Below are 26,744 nucleotides of genomic sequence, written 5' to 3'. Positions count from 1 at the left end.
TGTTTGACTTGATTTGTGGCTCTTGAGTAGTGGTGTGAACGTTTAAATGAAATTGAGATCCTTAAAGTTAAGAAAAATACMTWWTTTTTWATTTTATTATTTTTTATCCCCCACAAAATGTTAATCACAGTGCAGATGCTTCGCCTGCTCTTTCTCTTCKCTAATGATAGGAGTGTGTTCAGTCTTTTGCGTGTAGAATATCCAAGCCTGCTTTACGGAAGTTGCGAGACATTGCAAGCCAAGAAATTCCGATTTTTTATTTAACCTTTATTTAACTAGGCAAGTCAGTTAAGAACAAATTCTTATTTACAATGACGGCCTTCCGGGGAACTTGTTCAGGGGCAGAACGACAGATTTTTACCTTGTCAGCTTGGGGATTCGATCCAGAAACCTTTCTGCAACCCTTCGGTTACTGGCCCAACGCTCTAACCACTAGGCTACCTGCCGCCCCGAAATACAATATATCATTGCGAGATTCAGCTTTTGCTTGCCGATAGATGGGCACACTGTTCTGACTCACTCTGTCCCTCGCCATGAAAGATGCAAATATTTGTGTTCTTGGAAGTACGGCAACGAATCAGTCACCTCTGTTACAAAAAATACTGCATCTTAGGAGTCGATTCCTAGTGGAAGATGTTTTCTTTCTACTAAATATCTTAGTAAATCAATGGTATTTAACAAACTTGAAAGTACTTTTTTAGGAGAGAGTGGTCTGCGTGCAAGCAGCTTGAGATTATTTGATTGACAGTTMTGGACTCCTAGTGATGGACGTTAAGTACCGCTTCAGAAGCCGCATTTCTTTCCAGACATGTATAATACCCGTTCACTGGCGCTTTGAAATTATCTACAGAAAAATTTGTGTTGGCATTTAAAAAGCCGTGGTGTGCCCTTACATACAAACAAACATGCCGTAGCCGAGGCGCTTTCAAGGGTTTATGACAGCGCGGTAGATCTAACTTTATTACCCGGCCCTAGTGGTCATACATATGTAATAGGACCATTATTCTGCATTGTGAATTGACGTGACATTTTATAATTTCTTTTTTGTTACCATTTCAACGTGATTTTTTTTTTTTTTTTTTAACACTAAGCAAAATTTTCCATTTGTCACATCCCTAGTCTTTATAATAGAAATTGGAGAGTTATTGCTATAATTGTCTTTGCATTACTGAGAACTTGAAAGCTGTCCACTCAGTCTCCCCCCCAATTGCAATCTAATAGCTCCCAGACCAACAAGTGGTAGGACCTAATTTCTCTGAATCCCAGATTCCTAACACTACCTGGACATAATAAATCTCACGCTCCCATCCATTTTTATTTTATTTGAATCTCCTTCCAATCTGGCCAGGGGGCGGGGCATCTGGGAGTTGGTAGGGCTGYGCTTTGTGGGTCTGGGAGGGGGGTGGAGACTTTTGCGCCGATCACTCCTCCTCGTCACCAGAGCACATGTGGCTGAGATGGACAGGGAGCCAGACTCACCGCAGACAAGCAGCAGCTTTGTGGGGTGCTTACCCTGCACTACCAGGCAGGGGGCAGTGGTAATCGTCACACTCACTCTTTCTTACAGTAATACAGACACACACACAAGCATGCATTTATGCTAACACACACTCGTGCACCACTCACACAGGCATGCACACATGCATTCATGCACTGTGAGCAAGAGGGCTGAAGAGGAGGGGGGAGAGAGACAATATATGTGAAAGGCTTAAGGCTCTGTCTCTGCTCCCTTGCCCCTGGGTAACCCTCTCTTTCTCTGTCTCATCTGCCTGTCCGTGTGTGTTGATGATATTGATCTAGTAGTTGTTCAGGAACTGGCTTCAAGTTGTGCTGTTGAATGGCAGGATTTCCCTCTGAGGTAGGAAAAGGCCCCATTTTCCCCAGAAGTTAGAATGCTGACAAAGCATCCTCCTGTGTGTGTGTGTGTGTTTCTTCCCTGCTTACCCACATTTCTGACACCGATACCAGAAAAAACACAACTGCGTCTTCTGTCATCCATCATCCTCTGTTTCTCTCCTCTTGGGCTATACCATATTTGACTACACATCAAAGGTCTCTAAATGTGAAGCCTGTCTGGACTCTTGAGAACTATGGTACTTTTGACTAGAACCAGATACCCCTTTGCTGTAGACGAGACACTTTCCATCCGTTCTCAATCATGTTCACAGTTCATTATTTTGGTCGGACATCAACGAGTCCCTAATACTGTCTGTGTGGCATGGTGGTCTGGACTAGAATAGTGTCTGGAGAGACAAATGGTTCTTGGCGACGGTCGTCTGCTCTGCGTGTCTGGGGTCTAATCTAATAGAAAACACAGTGAAAACACACAATCCTATGACTGGTGGTAAAGGACAGTACACTGGAAGACCCCRCAAATGCCCCCTCAACCTGCCCGACGACTGCTAGCCTCGCCAGCCCGTTAGCTAATGTAGTTACCGTTCCCCCTAATGACGCTGAAATCTCATTAATATGCTTCACAGCTGGGCCCAGTCACCCATGGGGATAATGTTAATAAAATCTCCCTGGCCTATAACCCAGAGCTGAACCTTACACAGACCAGGAATAGGCCAAAGAACGATGCCTAGTTTGAGCCACACATGCCTAGCTTTATTACATTTACATTACATTTAAGTCATTTAGCAGACGCTCTTATCCAGAGCGACTTACAAATTGGTGCATTCACCTTATGATATCCAGTGGAACAACCACTTTACAATAGTGCATCTAACTCTTTTAAGGGGGGGGGTTAGAAGGATTACTTTATCCTATCCTAGGTATTCCTTAAAGAGGTGGGGTTTCAGGTGTCTCCGGAAGGTGGTGATTGACTCCGCTGACCTGGCGTCGTGAGGGCGAGTTTGTTTCCACCATTGGGGTGCCAGAGCAGCGAACAGTTTTGACTGGGCCAGTAGTGTTGTCTGTATGTTTTTAGATATAGTCTTGATGCCATTCTGTTTCTGCACTAGCCAATGACAGAGGAGTTTAATTGACTGGTAATCAGGCTAGTTTCGGATTATTATCAGAACTTTTGATATGCCTACCTTTTGTGATTATGCCTCTTTGAATCATCCCTTTGTCCTGCTGTTCGGTCTAATCTTCAATGTAACGGAGTACTGAAGAGATGTCTAATCTTCAATGTAACGGCGAGTACTGAAGAGATGTCTAATCTTCAATGTAACGGAGTACTGAAGAGATGTCTCATCTTCAATGTAACGGAGTACTGAAGAGATGTCTAATCTTCAATGTAACGGAGTACTGAAGAGATGTCTAATCTTCAATGTAACGGAGTACTGAAGAGATGTCTAATCTTCAAAGTTAACGGAGTACTGAAGAGATGTCTAATCTTCAATGTAACGGAGTACTGAAGAGAAGTCTCATCTTCAATGTAACGGAGTACTGAAGAGATGTCTCATCTTCAAGTAACGGAGTACTGAAGAGATGTCTAATCTTCAATGTAACGGAGTACTGAAGAGATGTCTATCTTCAATGAACGGAGATACTGAAGAGATGTCTCATCTTCAATGTAACGGAGTACTGAAGAGATGTCTCATCTTCAATGTAACGAGTACTGAAGAGATGTCTCATTCAATGTAACGGAGTACTGAAGAGATGTCTCATCTTCAATGTAACGGAGTACTGAAGAGATGTTCTCATCTTCAATGTAACGGAGTACTGAAGAGATGTCTCATCTTCAATGACGGACAGATACTGAAGAGATGTCTCATCTTCAATGTAACGGAGTACTGAAGAGATGTCTAATCTTCAATGTAACGGAGTACTGAAGAGATGTCTCATCTTCAATGTAACGGAGTACTGAAGAGATGTCTAATCTCAATGTAACGGAGTACTGAAGAGATGTCTAATCTTCAATGTACGGAGTACTGAAGAGATGTTCATCTCAATGTAACGGAGTACTGAAGAGATGTCTAATCTTCAATGTAACGGAGTACTGAAGAGATGTCTAATCTTCAATGTAACGGAGTACTGAAGAGATGTCTAATCTTCAATGTACGGAGTACTGAAGAGATGTCTCATCTTCAATGTAACGGAGTACTGAAGAGATGTCTAATCTTCAATGTAACGGAGTACTGAAGAGATGTCTCATCTTCAATGTAACGAGTACTGAAGAGTTCTCATCTTCAATGTAACGGAGTACTGAAGAGATGTCTAATCTTCAATGTAACGGAGTACTGAAGAGATGTCTAATCTTCAATGTAACGGAGTACTGAAGAGATGTCTAATCTTCAATGTAACGGAGTCTGAAGAGATGTCTAATCTTCAATGTAACGGAGTACTGAAGAGATGTCTCATCTTCAATGTAACGGAGTCCTGAAGAGATGTCTAATCTTCAATGTAACGGAGTCCTGAAGAGATGTCTAATCTTCAATGTAACGGAGTACTGAAGAGATGTCTCATCTTCAATGTAACGGAGTGAGTACTGAAGAGATGTCTCATCTTCAATGTAAACGGAGTACTGAAGAGATGTCTAATCTTCAATGTAACGAGTACTGAAGAGATGTCTAATCTTCAATTGTAACGGGAGTCCTGAAGAGATGTCTTAATCTTCAATGTAACGGAGTACTGAAGAGATGTCTCATCTTCAATGTAACGGAGTACTGAAGAGATGTCTAATGTGAGCACAATGGTTGACTCATCAAATATGCAAAGTGAATCTGAAGAGAGACATTATGAGGCCCTTAACACTCCAGCTAATTAAATCACTGGTGCTTTGGGTGTTGCTGCCGTGCAAGCACATTAAGTTAAACCATTAACATGTTTTGGCTGCCGACAAAACACAACGCACACTTTGTTTTTGAATGTTTGTCTGGGAATGTGAACATCAAAGGGAATTCTGAGAAATCAAAGAGTTGTCGTACCATGGTCGTAGAGTACGGTTACATGCACACAATAATGTGATTTTATTGTGGATAATCAGATTTAATATCATTGTTCTATTATAAAGTCTGAATGCTTTCCGACGTCCCTAATAATCCTGTTTACATGCACACTGAAATCAAGCTACCTGATGGCACTCTGATAAATGCAGAAAAACGCCAATCAAGATAAACGTCCTACCACAGCGAACATGTTATTTTTGGTAAGCATATCTGATTGAGTTCGGACATGTACAGTTTGTATGTGAACTACTTATAAGACGCAATACATTCCGTTGTTCCCGAACTCACTTCACTCGCGCTAAAGAGGCAGGCTCGCTTCAGCTGCTACTACTGTAGCACATGCGCAGGTCGAATACACCACTGCAACGTCGATTTTTAAGCTGTTTACGCGTCCTAATAATTCTAAAGATTGCTCAACACAAAAGCATGTGTTTTAATCAGCGTGCACTTACTTTGATTGTGACCTCACGCCGATTTAAGACGAGCARAGTGAGGTGTTTACATGACWATTGCATACTCTGCCTACTGCCATAATCCGTTTAATATCAAAGTATTACCCTGCATGTAAACATACTCATAGATGCTACGAGGTCGAGACGATTGGAATTGGATCAAGCCTATCCTCTGTCTAGCAGACCCTTATACAGTTTTGCAAWGGTACCCTCTCTTTCATGGTGCCTACGGAGGCTTAGTTAGCCTTATCAGTGCTGGGTAACAACTGCCCAGATGTACTCTATTGTCCGTGCTTTGGTAGAGCTGGCGTGGCCCTGTGCAGTAGCAGCAGGCTCTGTCGTCCTGAGTCAGCCCTCTCCATCCCACAAGAACACCATTGTTCCACTCTGCACTCCAGAACTGAGCCATTGTGTTTCATTACAGTAGCCAGTCCCCTCGCAGACTTGTCCTTCTGTCCCAGATTTTTTTGTCTACAACAAAATATTTGTGTGCTTTCCATTAGGACAGTTAGTGTGTGTGTGTGGGCTGAAGGGCCGTTGCCCTTGTGCGCACTGTACATTTGTGTGTGTTTGTATACATACGTCTAATGAAGGCTTTAATACAGCTTTAATATGGATGAATGTCCCGGTAATAATGCAGGGTTGTAATGGCTCCACATCAGAGAGGGTAGAGGGCGAGCGAGAGGAAGGGAAACGGCAAATGCGCTTTTGCTAATGAGAGAAAATGTGGTGTGTTACGTAAAGATTGCTCTATTTAAGTTTAATTTGTTTGACATGAGCGTAATGACTGCCAGCCAGGGCCAATGGCATCAGCAAAGACTAATGCCAGCACTGATGACAATAACAAAAGGCAATGAAAGCAAAAGATTGCATCCCCTCCCTCCCTCAGCCCTTCATCCCACCCYAAATGAAAAAGCGGGTGCTCTGAGTGCGTCTCTCCTTAACTGCCCYTGAGCTATTCATTACCGTCTAGCTGATAAAAGGTGAAGTTATGTTTACTAGCTTGTGACCTGTTCCCTGATCCACGTCCTGACGGAAAGAAAGGTCTTTTAAGCTCGCTCGCTTCTTCTTGTCCCCCATCATCAGTTGAAACGAATAGCGCACCCTGTTTCATTCATGCAGATTTGCGTGTTTGCTGTATTTCGACTTTCCTCTAAGCTTGTCCTCTGGGTGAAGTAAACCAACACGTAACATGGTTAATACTGTTTACTGAATGTATGCACAGCAATACAGGGAAGTCATGATAAATGGTGCTCTGGTTTTCGTTTGGATGAGCTTACAGGATGAAGCACAATGGTGTATCAGAGAGTTAGGCATACGTAACAACACGTTTTTCCTGCTCGCTCTCGGACCACGGTGGAGGGCCATGTGAGTAAGGCTGCAGTAAACTGTCAATTTGCCTCCAGTCTTGACCAGGCCTGGTTACTATAGGAGGGCTATAGACGTTATAGTTAACGACCTACCAGACTCCTTGCTAAACGTTCATCGTGCAGCCTCGCTTTTGGCCATACAGGTTATTCCATCTTGGCTGCATCCTCTAGTCTTTGAACCCTAGTCACTGTACAGGTCGTTTTCCATGTCTGACGGATGACACTAAAAATGCCTTTAAAAGAACCAGTGAGTGCAATGGGGGCACATATAGATGTACAGAAGTGGAGTCCCCCAGGGATTATTTGCGAGATCACCTTTAATTTCCTCTATAAAAGTATTTTAAAGGCGCAGGCCTATCATAGGCTTTGAAGTGCTTCCCGGGCTGTTTTGGTTTTACACACAGGCAAGACCCCCCCCCGGAGATGGGAGAAAAAAAAGTTTTCCTGAGATGAGAAGGTTTTTAAAGGTCGTTTTCCATACTCCGGTGGTGCGGTTAGTGCCCCGTTGAGTCCGTGTGTGGTTTTGTCTTGACTGGGTAAGACCTCGGCATGGCATTCTGTAGAGAGTCGCAAGGGTGCGTGTGGAATTTAGCAGAAGCCCACAGAACTGATCTCGTAATAACTGTGGGACATTGCTGGTGTGATGAGGGAGGTATGGGTACAGCAGGGTTGACTAATGAAGAAGACCACCCTGTACTCTAGCTAGCTAAATAAACTTCAGTTTGTCCCCTAATGCTAAACTAAGAGGCCACGTATACTGTCAATCAATAGATCAGTAATAGTGGAAAACTATTCTCACATGTTACAATATGCTGTTTGTCTGTTGAACACCGAGGTCTCTCCATTTTTCTTCCAGTTTTCAGTGAGAGACAGGAGTGAGATTGTCTTAATATCCTGGGTCTGATTAGTGTTGCTGTGGGTCCCGGCAATGTGCGCTTCATTGGTGTTGTCTTTACAGTCAGCTGCGTTATTGCTATCAGGATCTGAAAYGCATTTTGATATTCTGCGTGCTTGTCTCCTGATATGGGAGAATCTGGGGTTGGTTTCAGCGTAACATTTCTCAAATGTTTCTCCAGGCAGTGAGCATGTGCATGTTGGTGTGCATCAGCCTGGTTTATTTTGGTTGACTGAATATGCTCTGCCCAAGTGTTTTTCAGGAGCATGTCCACTGGGATCGACAAGCAGAGATATCCATAGATGCACTAAAAGGAGAGCCCAAGCTGTGACTGTGTGTGAGAGAGAAAGAGCAACAGAGGGCGTTTAGGTGGACGATGGATATAAGAGTGTGTGCCTGTGCGCGTAAGACACAAACACACTTGTGTGGCTGCCAGCCAAATAGTGTGAGAGGGGAGTGTTGGACTGTGTGTGTGCGTCCAGCCGTCTGGTTGTGTTTCCATCCAGAGCGTCTGTCTGCGGCGTCACGTGGAGTCCCATTGCCAGCTGAACTGCAGGCCTGGTGAACCTGTGAGCTTTGTGTTAAATATAGATCGCTTATTTACACACGAGTGCCGCCCGGGCCTTTGGGCAGCACCGGGACGTCACAATCCTTACTCCCAGAGCTGACGCACGAGGGGAGAGGGTAGAGATCATGACGCAGAGCACACACACATACACACACAAACACAGAAAAACGCATGCATAATAAAATATAATAATTACACAGCACATGTTATAATTGTGCTTACGCTACCTTGATTATTGTGTATGTGTCTCTGCGTAGGAGTGTGTGCATGCAGGCACACACGTCTGCTTGTGTGTGTCTAGGGCTGTGGTGGCAATTGAATTTGGGGTGATGGTAATTGGCCGGCGAAATGACCGCGGTCTCCGTAATAACCGTTTGCATAGCAACGTTTGTGGGATGCACATTTTCTCCTCTCCTCCGCTCCTGATGCATGTGCTGCCATAGAATARAACGGTCGTCCCCATTCAAGTCGATGATGGCTAAGTGGGTGGACTGGCGGCTAGGCTTGGGCGGTATACTGTATACCGGGGMATTTGGAAATAACCACAGGATGGTTTTTCAATACCGTTGAAGCTATTTATTTCTATTTCTATACGTTCTTAATATTTGTAGCTTCTTTAAGTAAATACCCGCTGTCAACTTGTGCAATGCGTTAGGATATACAGTCGCCAAAAAAAGTATGTGAACCCTTTGGTATTACCTGGATTTCTGCATAAATTGGTCATAAAATTTGATCTGATCTTGATCTAAGTCGGAACAATAAAAAAAAACACTGTGCTTAAACTACTTAACATACAAATCATTGTATTTTCCGTATCTATATTGAATACATCATTTAAACATTCACAGTGTAGGTTGGGGAAAGTGTGAACCCCTAGGCTAATGACTTCTCCAAAAGCTAATTGGAGTCAGCTAACCTGGAGTCCAATCAATGAGATGAGATTGGAGATGTTTGTTAGAGCTGCCCTAATTTAAAAAACACTCACACTTTTGTTAGCTATTCACTAGAAGCATTGCCTGATGTGAACCATGCCTCGAACAAAAGAGATCTCAGAAGACCTAAGATTAAGAATTGTTGACTTTCATAAAGCTGGAAAGGGTTACGAAAGTATCTCTGAAAGCCTTGATGTTCATCAGTCCACGGTAAAACAAATTGTCTATAAATGGAGAAAGTTCAGCACTGTTGCTCCTCTCCCTAGGAGTGGTCGCCCTGCAAAGATGACTGCAAGAGCACAGCGCAGAATGCTCAATGAGGTTAAGAAGAATCCTAGAGTGTCAGCATAAAGACTTACAGAAATCTCTGGAACATGCTAACATCTCTGTTGACGAGTCTACGATACGTAAAATACTAAACAAGAATGGTGTTCATGGGAGGACACCACAGAAGAAGTCACTGCTGTCCAAAAAAAAACATTCCTGCACGTCTGAAGTTCGCAAAAGAGCACCTGGATGTTCCACAGCGCTACTGGCAAAATATTCTGTGGACAGATGAAAGTTGAGTTGTTTGGAAGGAACACACAAGACTGTGTAGAGAAAAAAGGCACAGCACACCAACATCAAAACCTCATCCCAGCTGCAAAGTATGGTGGAGGGGGCATCATGGTTTGGGGCTGCTTTGCTGGACAGCTTGCCATCATCGACGGAAAAATGAATTCCCAAGTTTATCAAGACATTTTGCAGGAGAATGTAAGGCTATCTGTCCGCCAATTGAAGCTCAACAGAAGTTGGGTGATGCAACAGGACATCAACCCGAAACACATTAGTAAATCAACAACCAAATGGCTTCAACAGAAGAAAATACGCCTTCTGGAGTGTCCCAGTCAGAGTCCTGACCTCAACCCGATTTTGAGATGCTGTGGCATGACCTTGAGCGGTTCACACCAGACATCCCAAGAATATTGCTGAACTGAAACAGTTTTGTAAAGCGGAATGGTCCAACATTCCTCCTGGCCGTTGTGCAGGTCTSATCCGCAACTACAGAAAACATTTGGTTGAGGTTATTGCTGCCATAGGAGGGTCAACCAGTTATTAAATCCAAGGGTTCACATACTTTTCCCTTTTCCCCTGTGAACGTTTACACGGTGTGTTCAACAAAGACATGAAAATGTACATTTTTTTTGTTGCGTTATCTGTTTAATCAGACTGTTTGTCTATTGTTGTGACTTCRATGAATATCAGATCAAATGTTATGACCAATTTCTGCATGAATCCAGGTAATTCCAAAGGGTTCACATCATTTTCTTTCCACTGTAAAGCACGCTTTTCATTTCACCCTTTACAGCTTCATAATGTAAATAATGTTTAGTTCCCCTGAACAGTTGAGACAGTCGCGTGTTTGTAAATGGCACAACGGGAGAAGACGGGCCCAGCTGTGTATTGATGGGTCGCTTTTATATTGAAATATTTGCTTAAATATAGTGATCAGGGACGTGCAACTGTAGTTTTACGTTAGTGCAACACATTCAGAAGAAAATAGCTTTGTTTTCATGAACAGACGTGGAACGCTGATTGGCTGGCATCCACAGAGGTGAACTTCTTTTGTTGTTGCAAAAACGATGCATGACCATCATATTTTTGTATGTTTATCATAGAATGACTAGCCAGCGACACTTCCTAATATTTTGCTTAGTTATTTTACCAGAGAAAAGTAGTCTGTCTACACCCAGAAAAATGCTACACATCAGTCCTAGTGCTCAAACATGTGTCCGATGCCCGGCAGAAATTACAAGCAGAAGCATGTTAGATCTGCGTTTACAAAACGCTGCATGAGATTTCTGAGCCGTATTATATTTCTGTCAGAACAACAGTTCTGCGTTGACGTGACCCCTAACTTGCTACTTGTCTAAGTAATTCACTCATTTAATAAGGTGACAGGGCATCGTATTGTGTAAGGGAAGCGTTCTGCCGTGTTTGAGAAGTCAAAGCCCTTTGGATGAGTTGTCTGTACACCGTCACCATCATGCTTCACCGTAGGGATGGTGCCAGGTTTCCTCCAGACGTGATGCTTGGCATTCAGGCAAAAGAGTTCACTCTTGGTTTCATCAGACCACAGAATCTTGTTTCTCATGGTCTGAGAGTCCTTTAGGTGCCTTTTGGCAAACTCCAAGTGGGCTGTCATGTGCCTTTTACTGAGGAGTGGCTTCTGTCTGGCCATTCTACCATAAAGGCCTGATTGCTGGAGTGCTGCAGAGATGGTTGTCCTTCTGGTTCTCCCATCTCCACAGAGGAACTCTGGAGCTCTGTCAGAGTGACCATCGGCTTCTTGGTCACCTCCCTGGCGAAGGCCCTTTTCCCCCGATTGCTCAGTTTGGCCGGGCGGCCAGCTCTAGGAAGGTTCTTGGTGGTTCCAAACTTCTTCCATTTAAGAATGATGGAGGCCACTGTGTTCTTGGGGACCTTCAATGCTGCAGACATTTTTTGGTACCCTTCCCCAGATCTGTGCCTCAACAAAATCCTGTCTCAGAGCTCTAYGGACAATTCCTTTGACCTCATGGCTTGGTTTTTGCTCTGACATGCACTGTCAACTGTGCATATATATAGACAGGTGTGTGCCTTTCCAAATCATTTCCAATTAATTGAATATACCACATGTGGACTCCAAGTTGTAGAAACATCTCCAGAATGATCAATGGAAAGTGGATGCACCTGAGCTCAATTTCGAGTCTCATAGCAAAAGGTCTGAATACTTATGTAAATAAAGTATTTCTTTATTTTATTTTAATTTGCAAACATTTATAAAAACCTGTTTTTGCTTTGTCATTATGGGGATATTGTATGTATGTATGTATGGTGTTGTATGAGAAAATCTATTTAATCCATTTTAGAATAAGGCTGTAATGTAACAACATTTTTAAAATGGGAAGGGGTCTGAATACTTTCCGAATGCACTGTATGTATGACTTTATGAGCTGCATCGCCTGTCRTTGCAATTTGGTTATTTTTGTTTTTCATCGTTAGCATCCCCTTGTGTACTAAGCCGTAAATCCCAGAATGAGAGAAGGACGGTATGACGATATGAAAATCTGGAAACCACTGGTGGCCATGGTCAATGTACCCATAGGAGCAAAGGAAATTAAAGCAGGAAGTGTACCCATCAATATGTGTTGTGATTTGTTTATTCAACTCAACTTACATTACAAAAAAATACTTTCCATTACATCAGTTAACATCATTTGAATGAACATTCTACATTACCATTGAAGTTATTGGATCACAATACCAGGCAGCCATTGCGAGTGTATCCATGAGTTTACCAGTCAAATTGCCAGGGTTAGAGATTCCAAACSTGTTCATTTCATTCTATGTGTGCCGCTGCTGGATTTTTGCGGGTGTTGCCTAGGTAACCGAAGACTCGTTTGCAAACACCTTGCTTGTTTCTGCCAGGAGTAAAAAAAGTTTGATCACGTTAAGAGTCCATGTTACCGCAGAAACTGACTCGAATGCCTGGCCGCACCGTCTTCAGTCAGCTGTTCGTTCATATCTATTTCAAGAATAAGTAACAAGGGAATTCCGACTGATTATCTCAGTTAATTCTCCCGTCTTAAGTCTTGTTTGTTTTCAGGGCCAGGAATGAGAGCAAGAGAAAGATAGAGGGAAAGAGAAAGAGAAAGTGGGCGAGAGTGACTCCTGTCTTTAGTCTTGTTTATTATTTCCCCCCAGAGAGACGGAGAGAGAATACAAGTGCGGGAGAGAGAGAGGATGAGGGCAAGAGAGAAAGAGAGTGAAGGTCGGGAGGGCGGCTCCGCGTGGACAGCCTTGGTGTCTGGTTCTCAATGTCCACCTTGACCKTAGCTTAGGTCACCTTCCCGTTTCTCTCCTTGAGAAAACAACACGGTGAAYTCCATTCCGCCCGCACACCCTCGGCCACCCACACTTAACTCTTACACAACAGAGCGTAATGGACGCCAGTCCAGCAGAGCATTCTTCCCCGCTCGAAGCACCATTCATTCACACACAGCCTAGAGAGAGAACTATTATGTCTTGTTCCTTCCCTGATGGGTGAGCCAGTTTCTCTCGACACCATTCCAGGACACCCTTATCTGTGTCCTCCACTGCTAACGTTGTCTTGATTGATACGTGGAACCACTAAGGTTACTGGTAAACAAGAATGGCCTGCTTTTCTCTTCTCTGCATCTCCGGACTCACTGTGCCAAGTGCTCTTGGACACTCTCGGCGATATCCAGAGTAGCCTTTCTTGTCCGGGATACGGAAGTAGCCTGCCAGGATATTGTCCTTGTCCTCTGTCACTGAGTGTGTGTGCCTCCCTCTCTTTTCTCTCCCGCAGCGATAGAGACACAGAGTACCAGCTCAGAGGAGATAGTGCCAAGCCCGCCGTCGCCCCCTCCTCCCCCGAGGGTCTACAAGCCCTGCTTCGTGTGCCAGGACAAATCCTCAGGATACCACTATGGAGTCAGTGCCTGCGAAGGCTGCAAGGTGAGACGCACCCTTACATAGCCATCCATTCCACTCTGTTCTATACTATTTGATCCAGGGTTCAATCGTCGGTTGCTTCTGAGGGGTTTCCTGTGAACGGGCTGGACCAATGCATATTGGGGTGCCCATGTTGATATTTATAACACTTGTCCTGGTTTGGAATGGTAGTACCCAGTCCCAGGAGACCATCACCCTAAGGCCCTACTATAWTTCATGCACATACTATGCATAGCATCAGCATTATCTGAAGTTCAGAATATACATAGATTGGTTGGGGTGCATTTGGGGACGCCCTATAAAGAGTGAACTGGGCCATTTGCTTATGTCATCGCTTATGGCACCCCTCCTATATCTATACATGATGGGACTGTCAGATCATCTGGGCTATGCTTCAATATTGCACTATACAGTTCTCATTAACTATATGAGGAATTGTTTCTTTAAGTGGCTTCAGTTTGAGTGTCTAGCTGCTGTATCTGTCCAACTCCAAATGAAGTCATTGTCTTGAGTGGGTGGCATTCCTGCCAGGTGGCATTCTGCACTCTGAAGTGGTATCTGGCTCCTGCTTCCTTRTCTGCAGTACTGCGTTTCATAAGACGGGGTCGTGGAGTTGTGTAAGCCTGCGAAAGCTTGCGTCAGCAGTGGTGCTCTGGAGGACTCGCTGTTCATCTGCCATGCATGGAGGTTGAGGGCAGGGCGATGGCCTGAGACTGGCAGACAGAGGGAGAGGGAGGCTGGATGACTGGCTGTGGTGGGACAGGTGCCCATTAGGCCTGCCTCACATGGCTGGGCCCAGGGAAGATAACACCTGGCTTGTAGGGGGAATGGCTGGCGAGAGGGAGGGACGGGGAGAGGCGCTGCAGGATGGGAACCTGGTTGCATCCAGGGTGGAGATGAGGGGATTAGGTAGATGGTGAGAAGGAAAGGAGGAGAAGATGGAAAGGACAGGACCGGAGAGGAGGCGAGTCGAGATGATGGAAAGGGGAGGAAAAAAAGAGTACAGTTTCTTGAGCACACAGTCCTGTTTTAACACAGTAGCGCGAGGCAAGGTCTCGCCTCTGTGCGTTCATTGAAACTTAACCTACCCTCTAAAAGAAATGTATACAAAGTAAATAAAGCCTTAACCTGCCTTTTGGGGGGGGGGGGGGCGGAAAAGCCCCACTTGACGGAGTTGCCTGTTGCACGTCCTCAATAGCTTTTAATGTGTCTCTTAACTTCACCAATAATAGGCCCTGATTTAAATAGGCTACGGTTGTGTGCGTGTGTGTGTGGTCTCAGTCAGTGTGAAAGCATGGGTAAGCATGGGCTGTATCAGAAACCAACTGGCACCCATGCTCGTGTCACTTTCCTGCTCTGCTTAAGCTCACTGACTCAGGATGCTGTGCGTGCACACGTACATGTTTGTGTGCACATCCCTTCCGGGTGGTAGCTACCCCAACGCCAGCTGCTAGTCTCCGCCCCCAGCCGGGCGTCCTGGGGAGAGCAGAACTTTGAAGAATTCAGCATTCGCCTCCCCTCTCCTAGTCTTCTAAACAGGAGACGAGTGAGCTTTGTATCCTCAATCATTCAATACAACAGGTGTATTCAGACCCATTGACTTTTTCCAGATTTTGTTATGTTACAGCCTTATTCTAAAATWGATTTTTTTAAACACACAATAGCCCATAATGACGAAGCGAAAACAGTTTTTGGGGGATTTTTTWAAATAAAAAAACATACCTTATTTACGTAAGTATTCAGACTTTTTGCTCAGGTGCATCCTGTTTCCATTGATCATCCTTCAGATCTTTCTACAACTTGATTAGAGTCCACCTGTGGTAAATTCAATTGATTGGACATGATTTGGAAAGGCACACACCTGTCTATATAAGGTCCCACAGTTGACAGTGCATGTCAGAGCAAAAACCAAGCCATGAGGTCGAAGGAATTGTCGGTAGAGCTCCGAGACAGGACTGTGTCGAGGCACAGATCTGGGGAAGGGTACCAAAAATGTCTGCAGCATTGAAGGTCCCCAAGAACACAGTGGCCTCCATCATTCTGAAATGGAAGAAGTTTAGAACCACAAAGACTTTACCTAGAGCTGGCCTCCCAGCCAAACTGAGCAATCAGGGGGAGAAGGGCCTTGGTCAKGGAGGTGACCAAGAACCCGATGGTCACTCTGACAGAGCTCCAGARTTCCTCTGTGGAGATGGGAGAACCTTCCAGAAGGACCATCTCAGCAGCACTCCAGCAATCAGGCCTTTATGGGAGGTTGGCCAGRCGGAAGCCACTCCTCAGTAAAAGGCACATGACAGCCCGATTGCAGTTTGCCAAAAGGCACTTAAAGACTCTCAGACCATGAGAAACAAGATTCTCTGGTCTGATGAAACCAAGATTGAACTCTTTGGTCTAAATGCCAAGCTTCCGTCTGGAGGAAACCTGGCACCATGGTGGTGAAAACATCAATGCTGTGGGGATGTTTTTCAGCGGTAGGGACTGGGAGACTAGTCAGGATTGAGGCAAAGATGAACAGAGCAAAGTACAGAGAGATCCTTAATGGAAACCTGCTCCAGAGCGCTCAGGACTTCAGACTGGGGTGAAGGTTCACCTTCCAACAGCACAACGWCCCTAAGCACACAGCCAAGACAATGCAGGAGTGGCTTCGGAACAAGTCTCTGAATGTCCTTGAGTGGCCCAGCCAGAGCCTGGACTTGAAACCGATCAAACATCTCTGGAAAGACGTGAAAATAGCTGTACAGCGACGCTCCCCATCCAACCTGACAGAGCTTGAGAGGATCTGCAGAGAAGAATGGGAGAAACTCCCCAAATACATGTGTGCCAAGCTTGTAGCGTCATACCCAAGAAGACTCGATGCTGTAATCGGTGCCAAAGGTGCTTCAACAAACTACKGAATAAAGGGTCTGAATAGTTATGTAAATGTGATATTTCAGTTTTTATTTTTAATAAATTAGAAAAAATGTCAGCCTGTTTTTCTTTGTCGTTATGGGGTATTGTGTGTAGATTGATGAGGAAAAAATACAATTKAATCAATTTTAGAWWAAGGCTGTAACGTAACAAAATGTGGAAAAAGTCAAGGGGTCTATATACTTTCCGAAGGCACTGTATATACGGCCACTCATCGGAGACCGGGGTAAGTTGAGGGGTTAGCAATTTAGCATTTCCTTAACTAGCCCATCTACAAAACCCAACCCTAGGGTGCGGTGAGGAATAATGTCAGACCAAACTACTTAGAGACGGCTCATTTGTTTGTTGTTGAAGCGGAGTCTCTTTTTTTTTCTCTCTCTCTCTCGTTCCCTCAGATATAAACACATTAACATAAAATGTGTACGCTCTCCTCATTTATTGTCTCGGAGGCATCGATGCACAGCATGAAGCCTTTTTTTTTCGACGCTAAGACACTTAACATCTTAAGCCCCCGCCATCGCTCCTCTCTCTAATGTTGCAGTCTTTTTTAGCTGGCCTTGTTAAAGATTCACATCTTTAGTAATGTGCCTGTCGTAGGGTTGGCCGATTTTTAGATCAAWTTCATTTGAATTTGTTTTAGCGCGATATTCCAAATGCCAGTATCACGAGAATCATKTGTTATTATGTCCGCTTGTTCTCATGTTGTCTTTTTGGTCTGGTCTCTTTCGCTACTTCTGTGCTGTGTGCATCTCACCATTTACATACACACACACATACACACACACCAAGCCCCTCTTCCCGCCACTCACAACAAAGATGAGAGCTCACTTCTTCCTCTGTGACGAGCGGTTTCAACTCGCTATTTGTATTTSAGCATTGGTCCAACAGAATCGGTCATATGGACACCGAAACACATTGAGACATTATTTCTAGCGAACCCTTTTTATGTCTCAACCCCTCAAATTGCACGCACAGCAGACGCTACTAAAACGGGATTATCAATAAACATTGATTCTGGGAAATGTATGTTCAGTTTTGTCGGTACCGCTAGCAGCATTTTAGMCAAAAACCATTATACTAGCTGTATAGTCTGTGTTTTATACATGTGCAATAAACATGAAACACAATTATATAAGGATTTGGCAACTCTTTCACATTCTGAGAAGTAAGGTAGGGCACTTGATTTCAACATCGGAACAAAGTGGACAGGCTAGCATGCTGTTAAAACAGTTGGAGACGGACAGAACGGTGTGTTGATAACAATTCAACTGTTCTACCTTCTTAGCTARCAAATATATCCAAGTTTGCTAATCTTGAAATATAAASATTAGCTGGCAACTCACTAGCACACGGGCTTTTGCTTGATTTGTTTGAGATCTGTGTTCACTTCTTATGGCTGCTACAAGAAGTTGGTCATTATTAGTGAATGKGCATTATGCATGGTTCTGGTTAAATTAGTAACAAAAAGGGTATTTTCATAGACTGATCAGTAAAAAGCAGAATAAACAACACACACCCACATACGCATACAAATGTAGAAACGCGCGCACACACATCCCCCACATTTAAAAACCCCCCACAAAATGTTAATCACAGCGCAGATGGTTCGCCTGCTCTTTCTCTTCGCTAATGATAGGAGTGTGTTCAGTCTTTTGCGTGTCGAATATCCAAGCCTGCTTTACTGAAGTTCCCGAGACATTGCAAGCCAAGAAATTCAGTTTTTTAATTTTTAATTTAACCTTTGTTTAACTAGGCAAGTCGGTTAATATCAAATTCGTATTTACAATGACGGAACAGTGGGTTAACTGTCTTGTTCGGGGGCGGAACAACAGATTTTTACCTTGTCAGCTCAGGGATTCGATTCACCAACCTTTCGGTTACTGGCCCAATGCTCTAACCACTAGGCTACCTGCCGCCCATACATCAGGTGCATATCTACAGTACACAGAATGGATTGTACAAGCCACACACACACACACACACACACATACATATTTAACCCCCCTCCTGCCCCATCTCCTCCTTTCCTCTCCATTCCTCCCTCCCCCCTTCATCTCTCCGCGCTCCTCTCCTCAGAACGCTACAGGGTGGCTGACAGGCCTGCTGAGGGCTCTTGTCGTCTGGCGGATTAGCGCTTATACAAAAAGAGGCTTAAGGCGCCCAGGAAGCAATGACTCCTAATGGGGATGGGGAGGGCGGGGGAGGGACAATGGCTAACCATGAGGAGAGGTCCAATCCCCAGGGCCACCTGAGGCGTGGTATTGGAGGGATTGGTTGTCCCCTTTTTTATATGTCAAAGGGACTGGGTCAATCCTCCCGTGGCCAACAGGGTCAGGGTCAGGGCACCAACGGATCACAGGGAGACACACCAGGGTCACTGGCAGGTCGTTAGATATCKGCTATTGATTGGCTTTGAAGCCGTAGCTTGTTGTCGTGTATTTTGTTTATGTTATGACTGTGGATCCTAATTTGTTTTAGAGATAGGGCCTAGATGTGAGTAATGGAGTCTCACTCACTATAAAATGGACATATTTTCTGTAGTCAGGGCCAAGTCTTAATGCTACGCATGTTTTTGTAGGTATTTGTTAGTGCTTTAATGCATACTAACAAGCATTGTTCAAATATTCTTTCATGCCAAAATCTTCTAATTAGAGCTTGGTAACAGAGTCTCAGCCAGTTTCCATCTATTCTGGGGCATACAAACCTGCATAACATGCGGTTCTTTGGTGATAATCCATTAAGGAGAAGTTATTTTTTTACAACCAAATCTGTTTTGCTTTTTTAAATGTAAATGTTATGTTATAGAAGAGTCCAGACACCTTTTTTGTATTTCACTTGTTTTTGATAAACTTACCGACAGTGAATAACTTCCTCATTTCTTGTTGTGAGTATGGGGCCTGAAAAAAATTAACAGAAAGTTCTCAGTATAGTGATGCGGAACTTTAGATGTTGTACATATGAAAATGTGTCATTCAAACTTAATCTGAAAGTTTAATTTCAATCTTGTGCGACTCGAGCTGTTTCCCCTGCTCCGCTGTGCAGGCCGGGTGTGTCCGTATACATCGGATCCACATCAACGGGACTGCAGTAGAGAGAGTCAGACGTTTTAAGTCCCTCCGCGTCCAAATCACAGAGGACTTGAGTTGGACCAACAACACCACCACTCATGTCAAGAGGGCGCAACAGCGCCCCTTCTTCCTAAGGCTGCTAAAGAAATGCTACCCCCGGGTCCTCTCAATACTACCACTGCACCATCGAGAGCGTCTTGACCAGTTGCATCACGGCCTGGTACAGGAATCACTCCGTCTACGACCGCAAGGCCCTCCAGTACATCACTGGGGCYGTGTTCACAGCCATCCAGGACATCTACTTGAAACGGTGCTTGAGGAAGTCCCGCCGCATCATCAAGGACCCCACACACCCCAGCCACGAGTTGTTCACTTCCTTATCGTCGGGCAGACTGGTTCGGAGCATAAGGTCTGATACCGTCAGGCTCACAGACCGTTTCTGTCTACAAGCCATCMGACTGCTAAACACGTGAACTGGACAGACCACCTGAACTGACTCGCCGCACCTTAGCACGCACACACCCACATAGACACATATATACACGTACACACACAGTCATGCTACACACACATCACACCTGCTGCTACCAAACTCTTATTTACTATTGCTAATACTGCACAATTTAAACACTTGCCCACCAATCCCTCTTTCCCTGATACATGTGTAAATATTGCACTATAATTCATACCTTCCTATATTATACTTATGGTTAAATGTTTATTCTACGGAGTCGTGTACTTTGTTTTGTATTCTTATATTTTATTTCTTATTGTTGTTGCATTGTCGAAGGAACCTCCAAGTAAGCATTTYGTTGGACAGTATGTACAATGTGTGTCCTGTACATGCGACCTAATAAAACGTGAAACACGTCCCACCAGCCTCCCATCTCTCTTCTCAGGAGGGGAGGACCAGGAGAGCGAAGGATAGATGGTGATCCAGGAAGGACAAATTGTGGTCTTTAGTGCATGGGCCATCTGTCGACCAGAGAGCTAATCTCCTCTTGGCATCTTCTACAGTATCTGCCTTTGTGCCATATTGCGTTCTTTGGGAATACACAAAGTGGGTAGATGCCTCGGATGGTCGACATTGTATTGCTATGGTTTTTAGGTTTTGCAGCTTTGAGACTCATGGTTTAGTGTTGTGTATTGCGATATCCATTCTTGATTCAATTTTAAAAAGACAAAAGGTTTCACTCTAGTGTCTATTCTTCACAATGAGAGACGGGTCCATTTGGATGTGCTTTCTTGTACCCCCCCCCCTCCCCTCCTGTCCTTTCATTTTGTTTCAGATGTCCGCTCATCCTTTTAGATTCAGAGTACGTTTTAAACCAATGTTCTCTCTGTAATGATGTTGGCCTCCACCCAGAATTGTTTTTGCCGGGCCATATCAAGATTTAAAGTAGGGCATTGATAGGTAGCTAGAGGCTAGTAGACTCTGCGTTTTGTATCCCCAACCCGTTTTGACTTACTTAACATCCTTAAAGCATCTCTCAATGTCCCTAATGCTCCATTGCCAAGGTAGGAAGGTGATCTCATGAGATGGCAACATGAGTTAATATTTTATTCTCCTACCGATGACTCATTGCTAAGACTTTCAAGAGCTTAGTGTTTGGTAGCTCGTTGCCTTTAATTGTGGAGCATATGGCCACACTCCAGTACTGTTATCTGTAGGTTCTTGAATCTACACACACACACACACACACACACACACACACACACACACACACACACACACTCACTGACAATGTCTCTCTCCTTCCTTCCCATCTCTTTTCTCTTGCTCCCTCGTTTTCTTCTCCTATCTCTCTCTCTCTCCGTCCCTCTGTCCTCCAGGGCTTCTTTCGGAGGAGCATCCAGAAGAGCATGGTGTATACGTGTCACCGGGAGAAGAACTGCATCATCAACAAGGTCACCAGGAACCGCTGCCAGTACTGCCGGCTGCAGAAGTGCTTGGAAGTGGGCATGTCCAAGGAGTGTGAGTAGTAGTGCACTACTATATTACACTACAACAACCTGCCAGTGCCAACCCTAACCTCGGTACACTATACACTACACCCTTCCAGTCATGCCATCAACCACACTACAGGCAGAGGGCATGACGTCATCCAAACTATTCACAGACGATCGGGACAGTTCGACTGGGTCCCATCTGGGATGAAATGTCTATGTATTTGATTGAGTTCTGATTGATAGTACATCACTGAACTACACTACACCAGCCACTCCAGCCTGTAACCTCTGAGCCACGTACTCCGATCCCCATCGTTCTCTGTCATAAAGCCTCATAACTGTGTACGTGTGCGTGCGGCACTGGCCCAGTACACAGTTTGGCTTTGCACAGTAATGGTGGTAGCTTGGTGGGCCTCTGTGATGAATATGTTAGCACCTGCGGAGAGTGAAAGAGCAGGCTTCGCCTCTGATCAGGGGCATCCGCGGGCTGTGTGACACAACAACACACACACTGTCAGACCACATAAGCTAATTGTGGAGGTGAGAGGGAAGACAATGGCCGGCGGGCCTTACCCAGCCCTACAGCTACCAACACACACACACACACACACACACACACACACACACACACACACACACACACACGTCCAAACTGTATACAAATATACTCACGCAGGCAAGCACACACAGACCCTCTCAGCCCTTTCCCTCCTCCATCCCTCTCTCTGTCGTCTCTCTGCTATGGCATTTACCCTCTTCATGACACTGTAATGCTCTGCGAGTTCCCCACGCGGCGGGCTGTCTGAGGCTTACTGCAAAGTAAGTTATCCTCAGCGCTCCTTACCTCTGAACGGGCCCATTAATCATGGTTATAACGATCACGGCAGGCAGCTCTGAAACACCCACAACAGGGACAGACGGGGGAGATAGTCTACTGCACGGCTGATGTTAAAAAACAACCGAGACAGGCTCAGATGTTTCTTCTGTCCATCTCCCTAAGGGCTAACTTCTATGTCAAGTTAAAGAAGAGCCCATATAGGTTCACTCTTACTCCCGTACTCCCTCCTATTTAGTCTGTGTTTGTACTAGAGGGTTATGTTGGTGTCTGGTAAGTGAGGGTGTAGTGTTGATTTGTGTCCCCGTGTCCTGGCTGATAACTTTGGCCATGTCGTGGTGCTACTTCGAAAGGGGTGGTGGTGGTGAGGGGGGGGCGAGGATCTGGCCATCTGGGGCCTGCGGGGAGCCACCGTGGAGGCTGGGAGGAGCGGCCACTCTGCTAGGGGACATCTCGGTGACCTTGCGTCCGCTCGACAACTCCGGCATCACTGCCAGTGCCAGGTGGCCATGCCAAGGCAGAGAGARGGAGAGGATGAAAGAGGGATGGGGGTTAACACGGAAAGCCTGAGAGAGCCCGAGTGGTGTCAAGGAAAGGCAGGGCTGGTAAATGCTCTTTTTCAATGTCAATGTCGACTTTTTTTTCTTTCTTTTTTCTTAGGCGTTCCGTTGAAACTCTGACAAACCTGCTGGTGATTACTGTATGCGTGTAGAATGTTGAGTTGATTTATGTTATGACGTTGGGGGGGGGGTTGTATTTGGTTTCTAACTAAGTGAGTCAGATGTACTACATGTTTTTCCGTTTGTATGATGTCTATTGTCTACCGGTGAATTTGTGTGTAGAATATAGTCTGTGTGCGACAGAGAATGTGCCCATTCAAGTTGTAGGATTTGTTGAGTCGTGTTTTTTGAATTTGGTTATTAACATTCAGGTTATATGATAGTCCATTTCAGTATACATGACCCCATCCTACCAGCATAAACTTTTCCCCCCGTGTTACTGTGGTAGGGTGTGTGTGGTTGTGGGGGTGACTTTACTGTGCTAGGGGGAGCCCTGTGTTAGTTAGTTTGTGCCCTGTCAAGGGGGTAAACCTGTACCCCTCCTTTGTCGCCTCAGCTCCTCGCTCCAGCTCCAAAGGCGGGATGGTGTTGGGCCCCCAGCCGCCGCCCCCACCATTGGAGACCGGGAGGGGACAGACTGGGGGGCCAGGGGCGGACAGGGCAGCTCCCCCGGGTAAGCAGCCACTCCCCCAACCCCCCTTCCTCTGTCCCCTCTTCCCTCCATCCCTCATCCCCTGTTTTCATCTCCCGTGCTGTGCCCTAGCATCTCCAGCATGTATGAGAGGAAGAGGAGGGTAGGAGCGGGAGGGAGAACACGTTTCATCGTTGCTCCGCCGCTACAGAGCGGCGAGGGGGAGGCAGGCAGGAGAAGCAGGGGAACATTGACATATTTATCTTTCCATTGAATTTCATCTGTGTGACGGACGACCTGTCGCAGTTTTCATTTTCCTCCCTCAAATKATCTGTCTGTCTGCCGGCCCCCTCTCTCTTTCTCGTACACACAGGCATATACACACGTGCACATATTCATACAGATTCATGCAGACACATTGTCAAAAGTAGCCTTTTATATTATGAAATCCACGATTGATGGGAGTCTGTGTATTGCTTCTAGCATACCGCACACGCTACAATGAAGATACTGCTAGTGTGTGGGTCATATCAGTGGGCGAGACTATGCTACACGGTCGTACCATTTGAGAATGCTAGACGTAATCCCTCGTAGATCAAACAAAGGATTCACGTAGACACTATTCACGGTTTACACACAAACACACACACAAAACAATGCGGACGGCTGTTGTATTTCTCCTCCTCGCTAGCCCTGCTATGGATCTCCCGCCAGTTATTGCACGCGGCAATTCTCCATGACTGATCGCGAGTCCCGGCTAATGGTTCTTTAATGACTGCATTAAATTGTGTTGTGCGGCTTATGATTGCGGTGCCAATTTGTCAGCACGGGTAATGTCTCTGCGTTAAGGATGCCCTACTTTTATTTAGGAATTAATTTAACGTCTCCAGCGGACCCCTAATGGCGACAGGGCCGCTGAGTCACTTTGACAGCCACAGAGAGCAGGGGAGGGCCCGAGACACTCTCTCACGAACACACATGCACACACATTCTCACATCACTTAGAATTCTCAGCTCTCCTCACCTGGCAGTTCTTTTTAAAGGTGGATGGACAGTTGGCAATGCATAGCTGTGTAGATGTAAAGAAGTGCTTTACTTAACTGCTTTTTTTTTTTTTAATTAAGGCTAATTTCATCTGCAGTCYCTTGGGTCTTTGTGATGTGATGGTGAGCTTACTTAGCAACGCAAACGTTCTGCTGTTGTGTAATGTTTGACTCCTAGACTTGAAGCCCCCCCTGTCTCTCTCGAAGCTATCCAAGGAGGAAGGCCTGTCTGCGAACTGATTAATGAGCGTTGTCCCTGTATGGTGAATCCGTGTCTGGCTGGCCCTGGGCCAGTCCCCCCTGTCATATGTTGCCCCTTAGACAGACACTAATCTATGGTCAGTTTTGTGTACCCCTCTTAATGGTTAAGGTTAGGATTTGGACATGGGGAAGCTGATCCAAGATCTGTAAGGGTAACCTCTGGGTCGAGGTCTGGGACCGCTGGGTCTGCACAGAAACGACACCACTTACTGGGGCTACAGCTGGTGACTGGAGAAAGAGGGAGGAGAGAAGAGGGGAAACAAAAACACAGGGAAGCGCTATCAGATAACATGTGACGCTTGGAGAGAGAGAGCGCGACACAGACTGGGGGAGCAAGCTAGCTCGTGAGGATTAGACGAGAGCAAGAGAGGAATGTGTGACGGCAAGGAAGAAAGAGAAAGAAAGAATGAGTGAGAGCGCGAATGCTGGAGGGGGTTGTGCAGCGTGCGGGGGTGTGGGCTCAGCCGAGCCCTTTAAACCATTACTGCCTGGATATTTGTCATATTATGTTATTAGATTAGCCGGGGCCTCTAATGAAAGCAGTAGCAATTTATCAGCATTACGTATAACCTTATCCGCCAACGCTATCTATCACCTAACCTGCCCCCTTCACCCCCCTGTCAGACCTATACACCCTGAGGAGGGGGGAGGGAAGGACCGGAGAGGGCTGGATATACCCTAATGGCTTTCCAATGCTTAAAACAGCGACGGCTGGTGTGTTTGTCATTTCGGGAGTAAGTGTAGCTACATTCGCAGAGGGAATGGCATTTCTCCAGCTTTCTTTTTGGATTATTCCAGGGCTTTTCCTCAGTGATATCGCTCTCCCCCCTTCGCTGACCTCTCATGGTCTCCCAGCTGGGATCAGAGCTGGAATGTGTTGTGGTAGCTTCTTAGCTACAGTGGCCCTCGCAGCTTTTTYGTTCTCCTACCTCAACTTAATCATCCTCTTCCGTCGTGTACCTGTCCTGCTAGCTAGCCTACCTACACTACCTCCTGCTCTTGCCCTTTTGCTACCTCTTGTTTATATCTCAGTCCCCTCTTGGTTTCGGTTTAGATACCCACGCAATTTGAGTACTGTTCCACGATTTGKTCCCCCAACGCAAGTGAAGTCCTGGGTGCTTCACCCATGGTTTAATTTCACTAATGGTCTTTCCATTCTTTCTGTCACTGATATCAGAATTGCTTTCTAGTTAAGGCGGGAAATGCAGTATCCTTCCTAGACTGTTTGTAAAGACCCCTTTTCAACAAAACCTTAAATTTTTTTATTTAACTTACACATTCCACTCCTAAATATCCGCCCTGTATCTAAACCCTGCTTCTCTTCCTTCTCTCTCTCTCCCTYCAGCGGTGAGGAATGACCGGAACAAGAAGAAGAAGGATGAGAAGAAGCAGGAGTGCCCGGAGAGCTACGTGCTGAGCATTGAGACGGAGCAGATGATCAATAGGGTCAGCAAGGCGCATAAGGAGACCTTCCCTTCGCTCTGCCAGCTGGGCAAATACACCACGGTGAGCACCACAATACTTAGAGAACGAGTGCGTGTTTGTGTATGTGCAATCTTATAGACAAACCAGTGCAGTGGATTCACTCATCTGTCGTTTGATATTGTAGCCCTTTCCTGCAGTCAAATGACCTAGTGGCCTCATGGTGATTTATTAATATTTTTCATGATTCATTAAAAAATCCAGTCTTTCTATGTCAAATGGTTTGTTATTCAGTCTTCTGCGATATATATAAAGTGTAATATTGCGATGCAACTCAAAATGAAACATTTCAACTCTATATCTGACAAGGTACAGGTGTCTTTTTTTTTTTTTTGCAAAAGTTTTAAAAAAAAAACTGAAATATCACATTTACATACATTGAAGTCGGAAGTTTACAT

The 26,744-nt window shown here is 45.2% G+C and overlaps 2 protein-coding genes across 8 annotated transcripts in view; both read left to right on the top strand.

Annotated features, from left to right (window-relative positions):
* Positions 1 to 26,744, top strand: part of amacr (alpha-methylacyl-CoA racemase) — a 410,966-nt gene that overhangs the window by 357,669 nt on the left and 26,553 nt on the right. The gene's annotated exons all lie outside the window — the stretch shown is intronic.
* The window catches only part of LOC111961398 (retinoic acid receptor alpha), a 240,792-nt gene that overhangs the window by 208,935 nt on the left and 5,113 nt on the right, over positions 1 to 26,744 (top strand). For 3 of the 5 annotated variants that reach the window (XM_023983632.3, XM_070441195.1, XM_023983629.3), the window contains 4 exons: positions 13,464 to 13,612; positions 21,418 to 21,559; positions 23,486 to 23,602; positions 26,210 to 26,370. In XM_023983632.3, coding sequence (XP_023839400.1) covers positions 13,464 to 13,612; positions 21,418 to 21,559; positions 23,486 to 23,602; positions 26,210 to 26,370 — 569 coding nt within the window. The remainder of the gene's footprint in view (positions 1 to 13,463; positions 13,613 to 21,417; positions 21,560 to 23,485; positions 23,603 to 26,209; positions 26,371 to 26,744) is intronic. The other 2 variants (XM_023983634.3, XM_023983631.3) reach the window with 1 other exon arrangement.

This window comes from Salvelinus sp. IW2-2015, linkage group LG4q.1:29 (assembly GCF_002910315.2).
Source record: "Salvelinus sp. IW2-2015 linkage group LG4q.1:29, ASM291031v2, whole genome shotgun sequence".
Taxonomy (NCBI): Eukaryota; Metazoa; Chordata; class Actinopteri; order Salmoniformes; family Salmonidae; genus Salvelinus; species Salvelinus sp. IW2-2015.
Note: the sequence above shows the minus strand (reverse complement) of the source record. Positions and strands in the feature narration are given on the sequence as shown.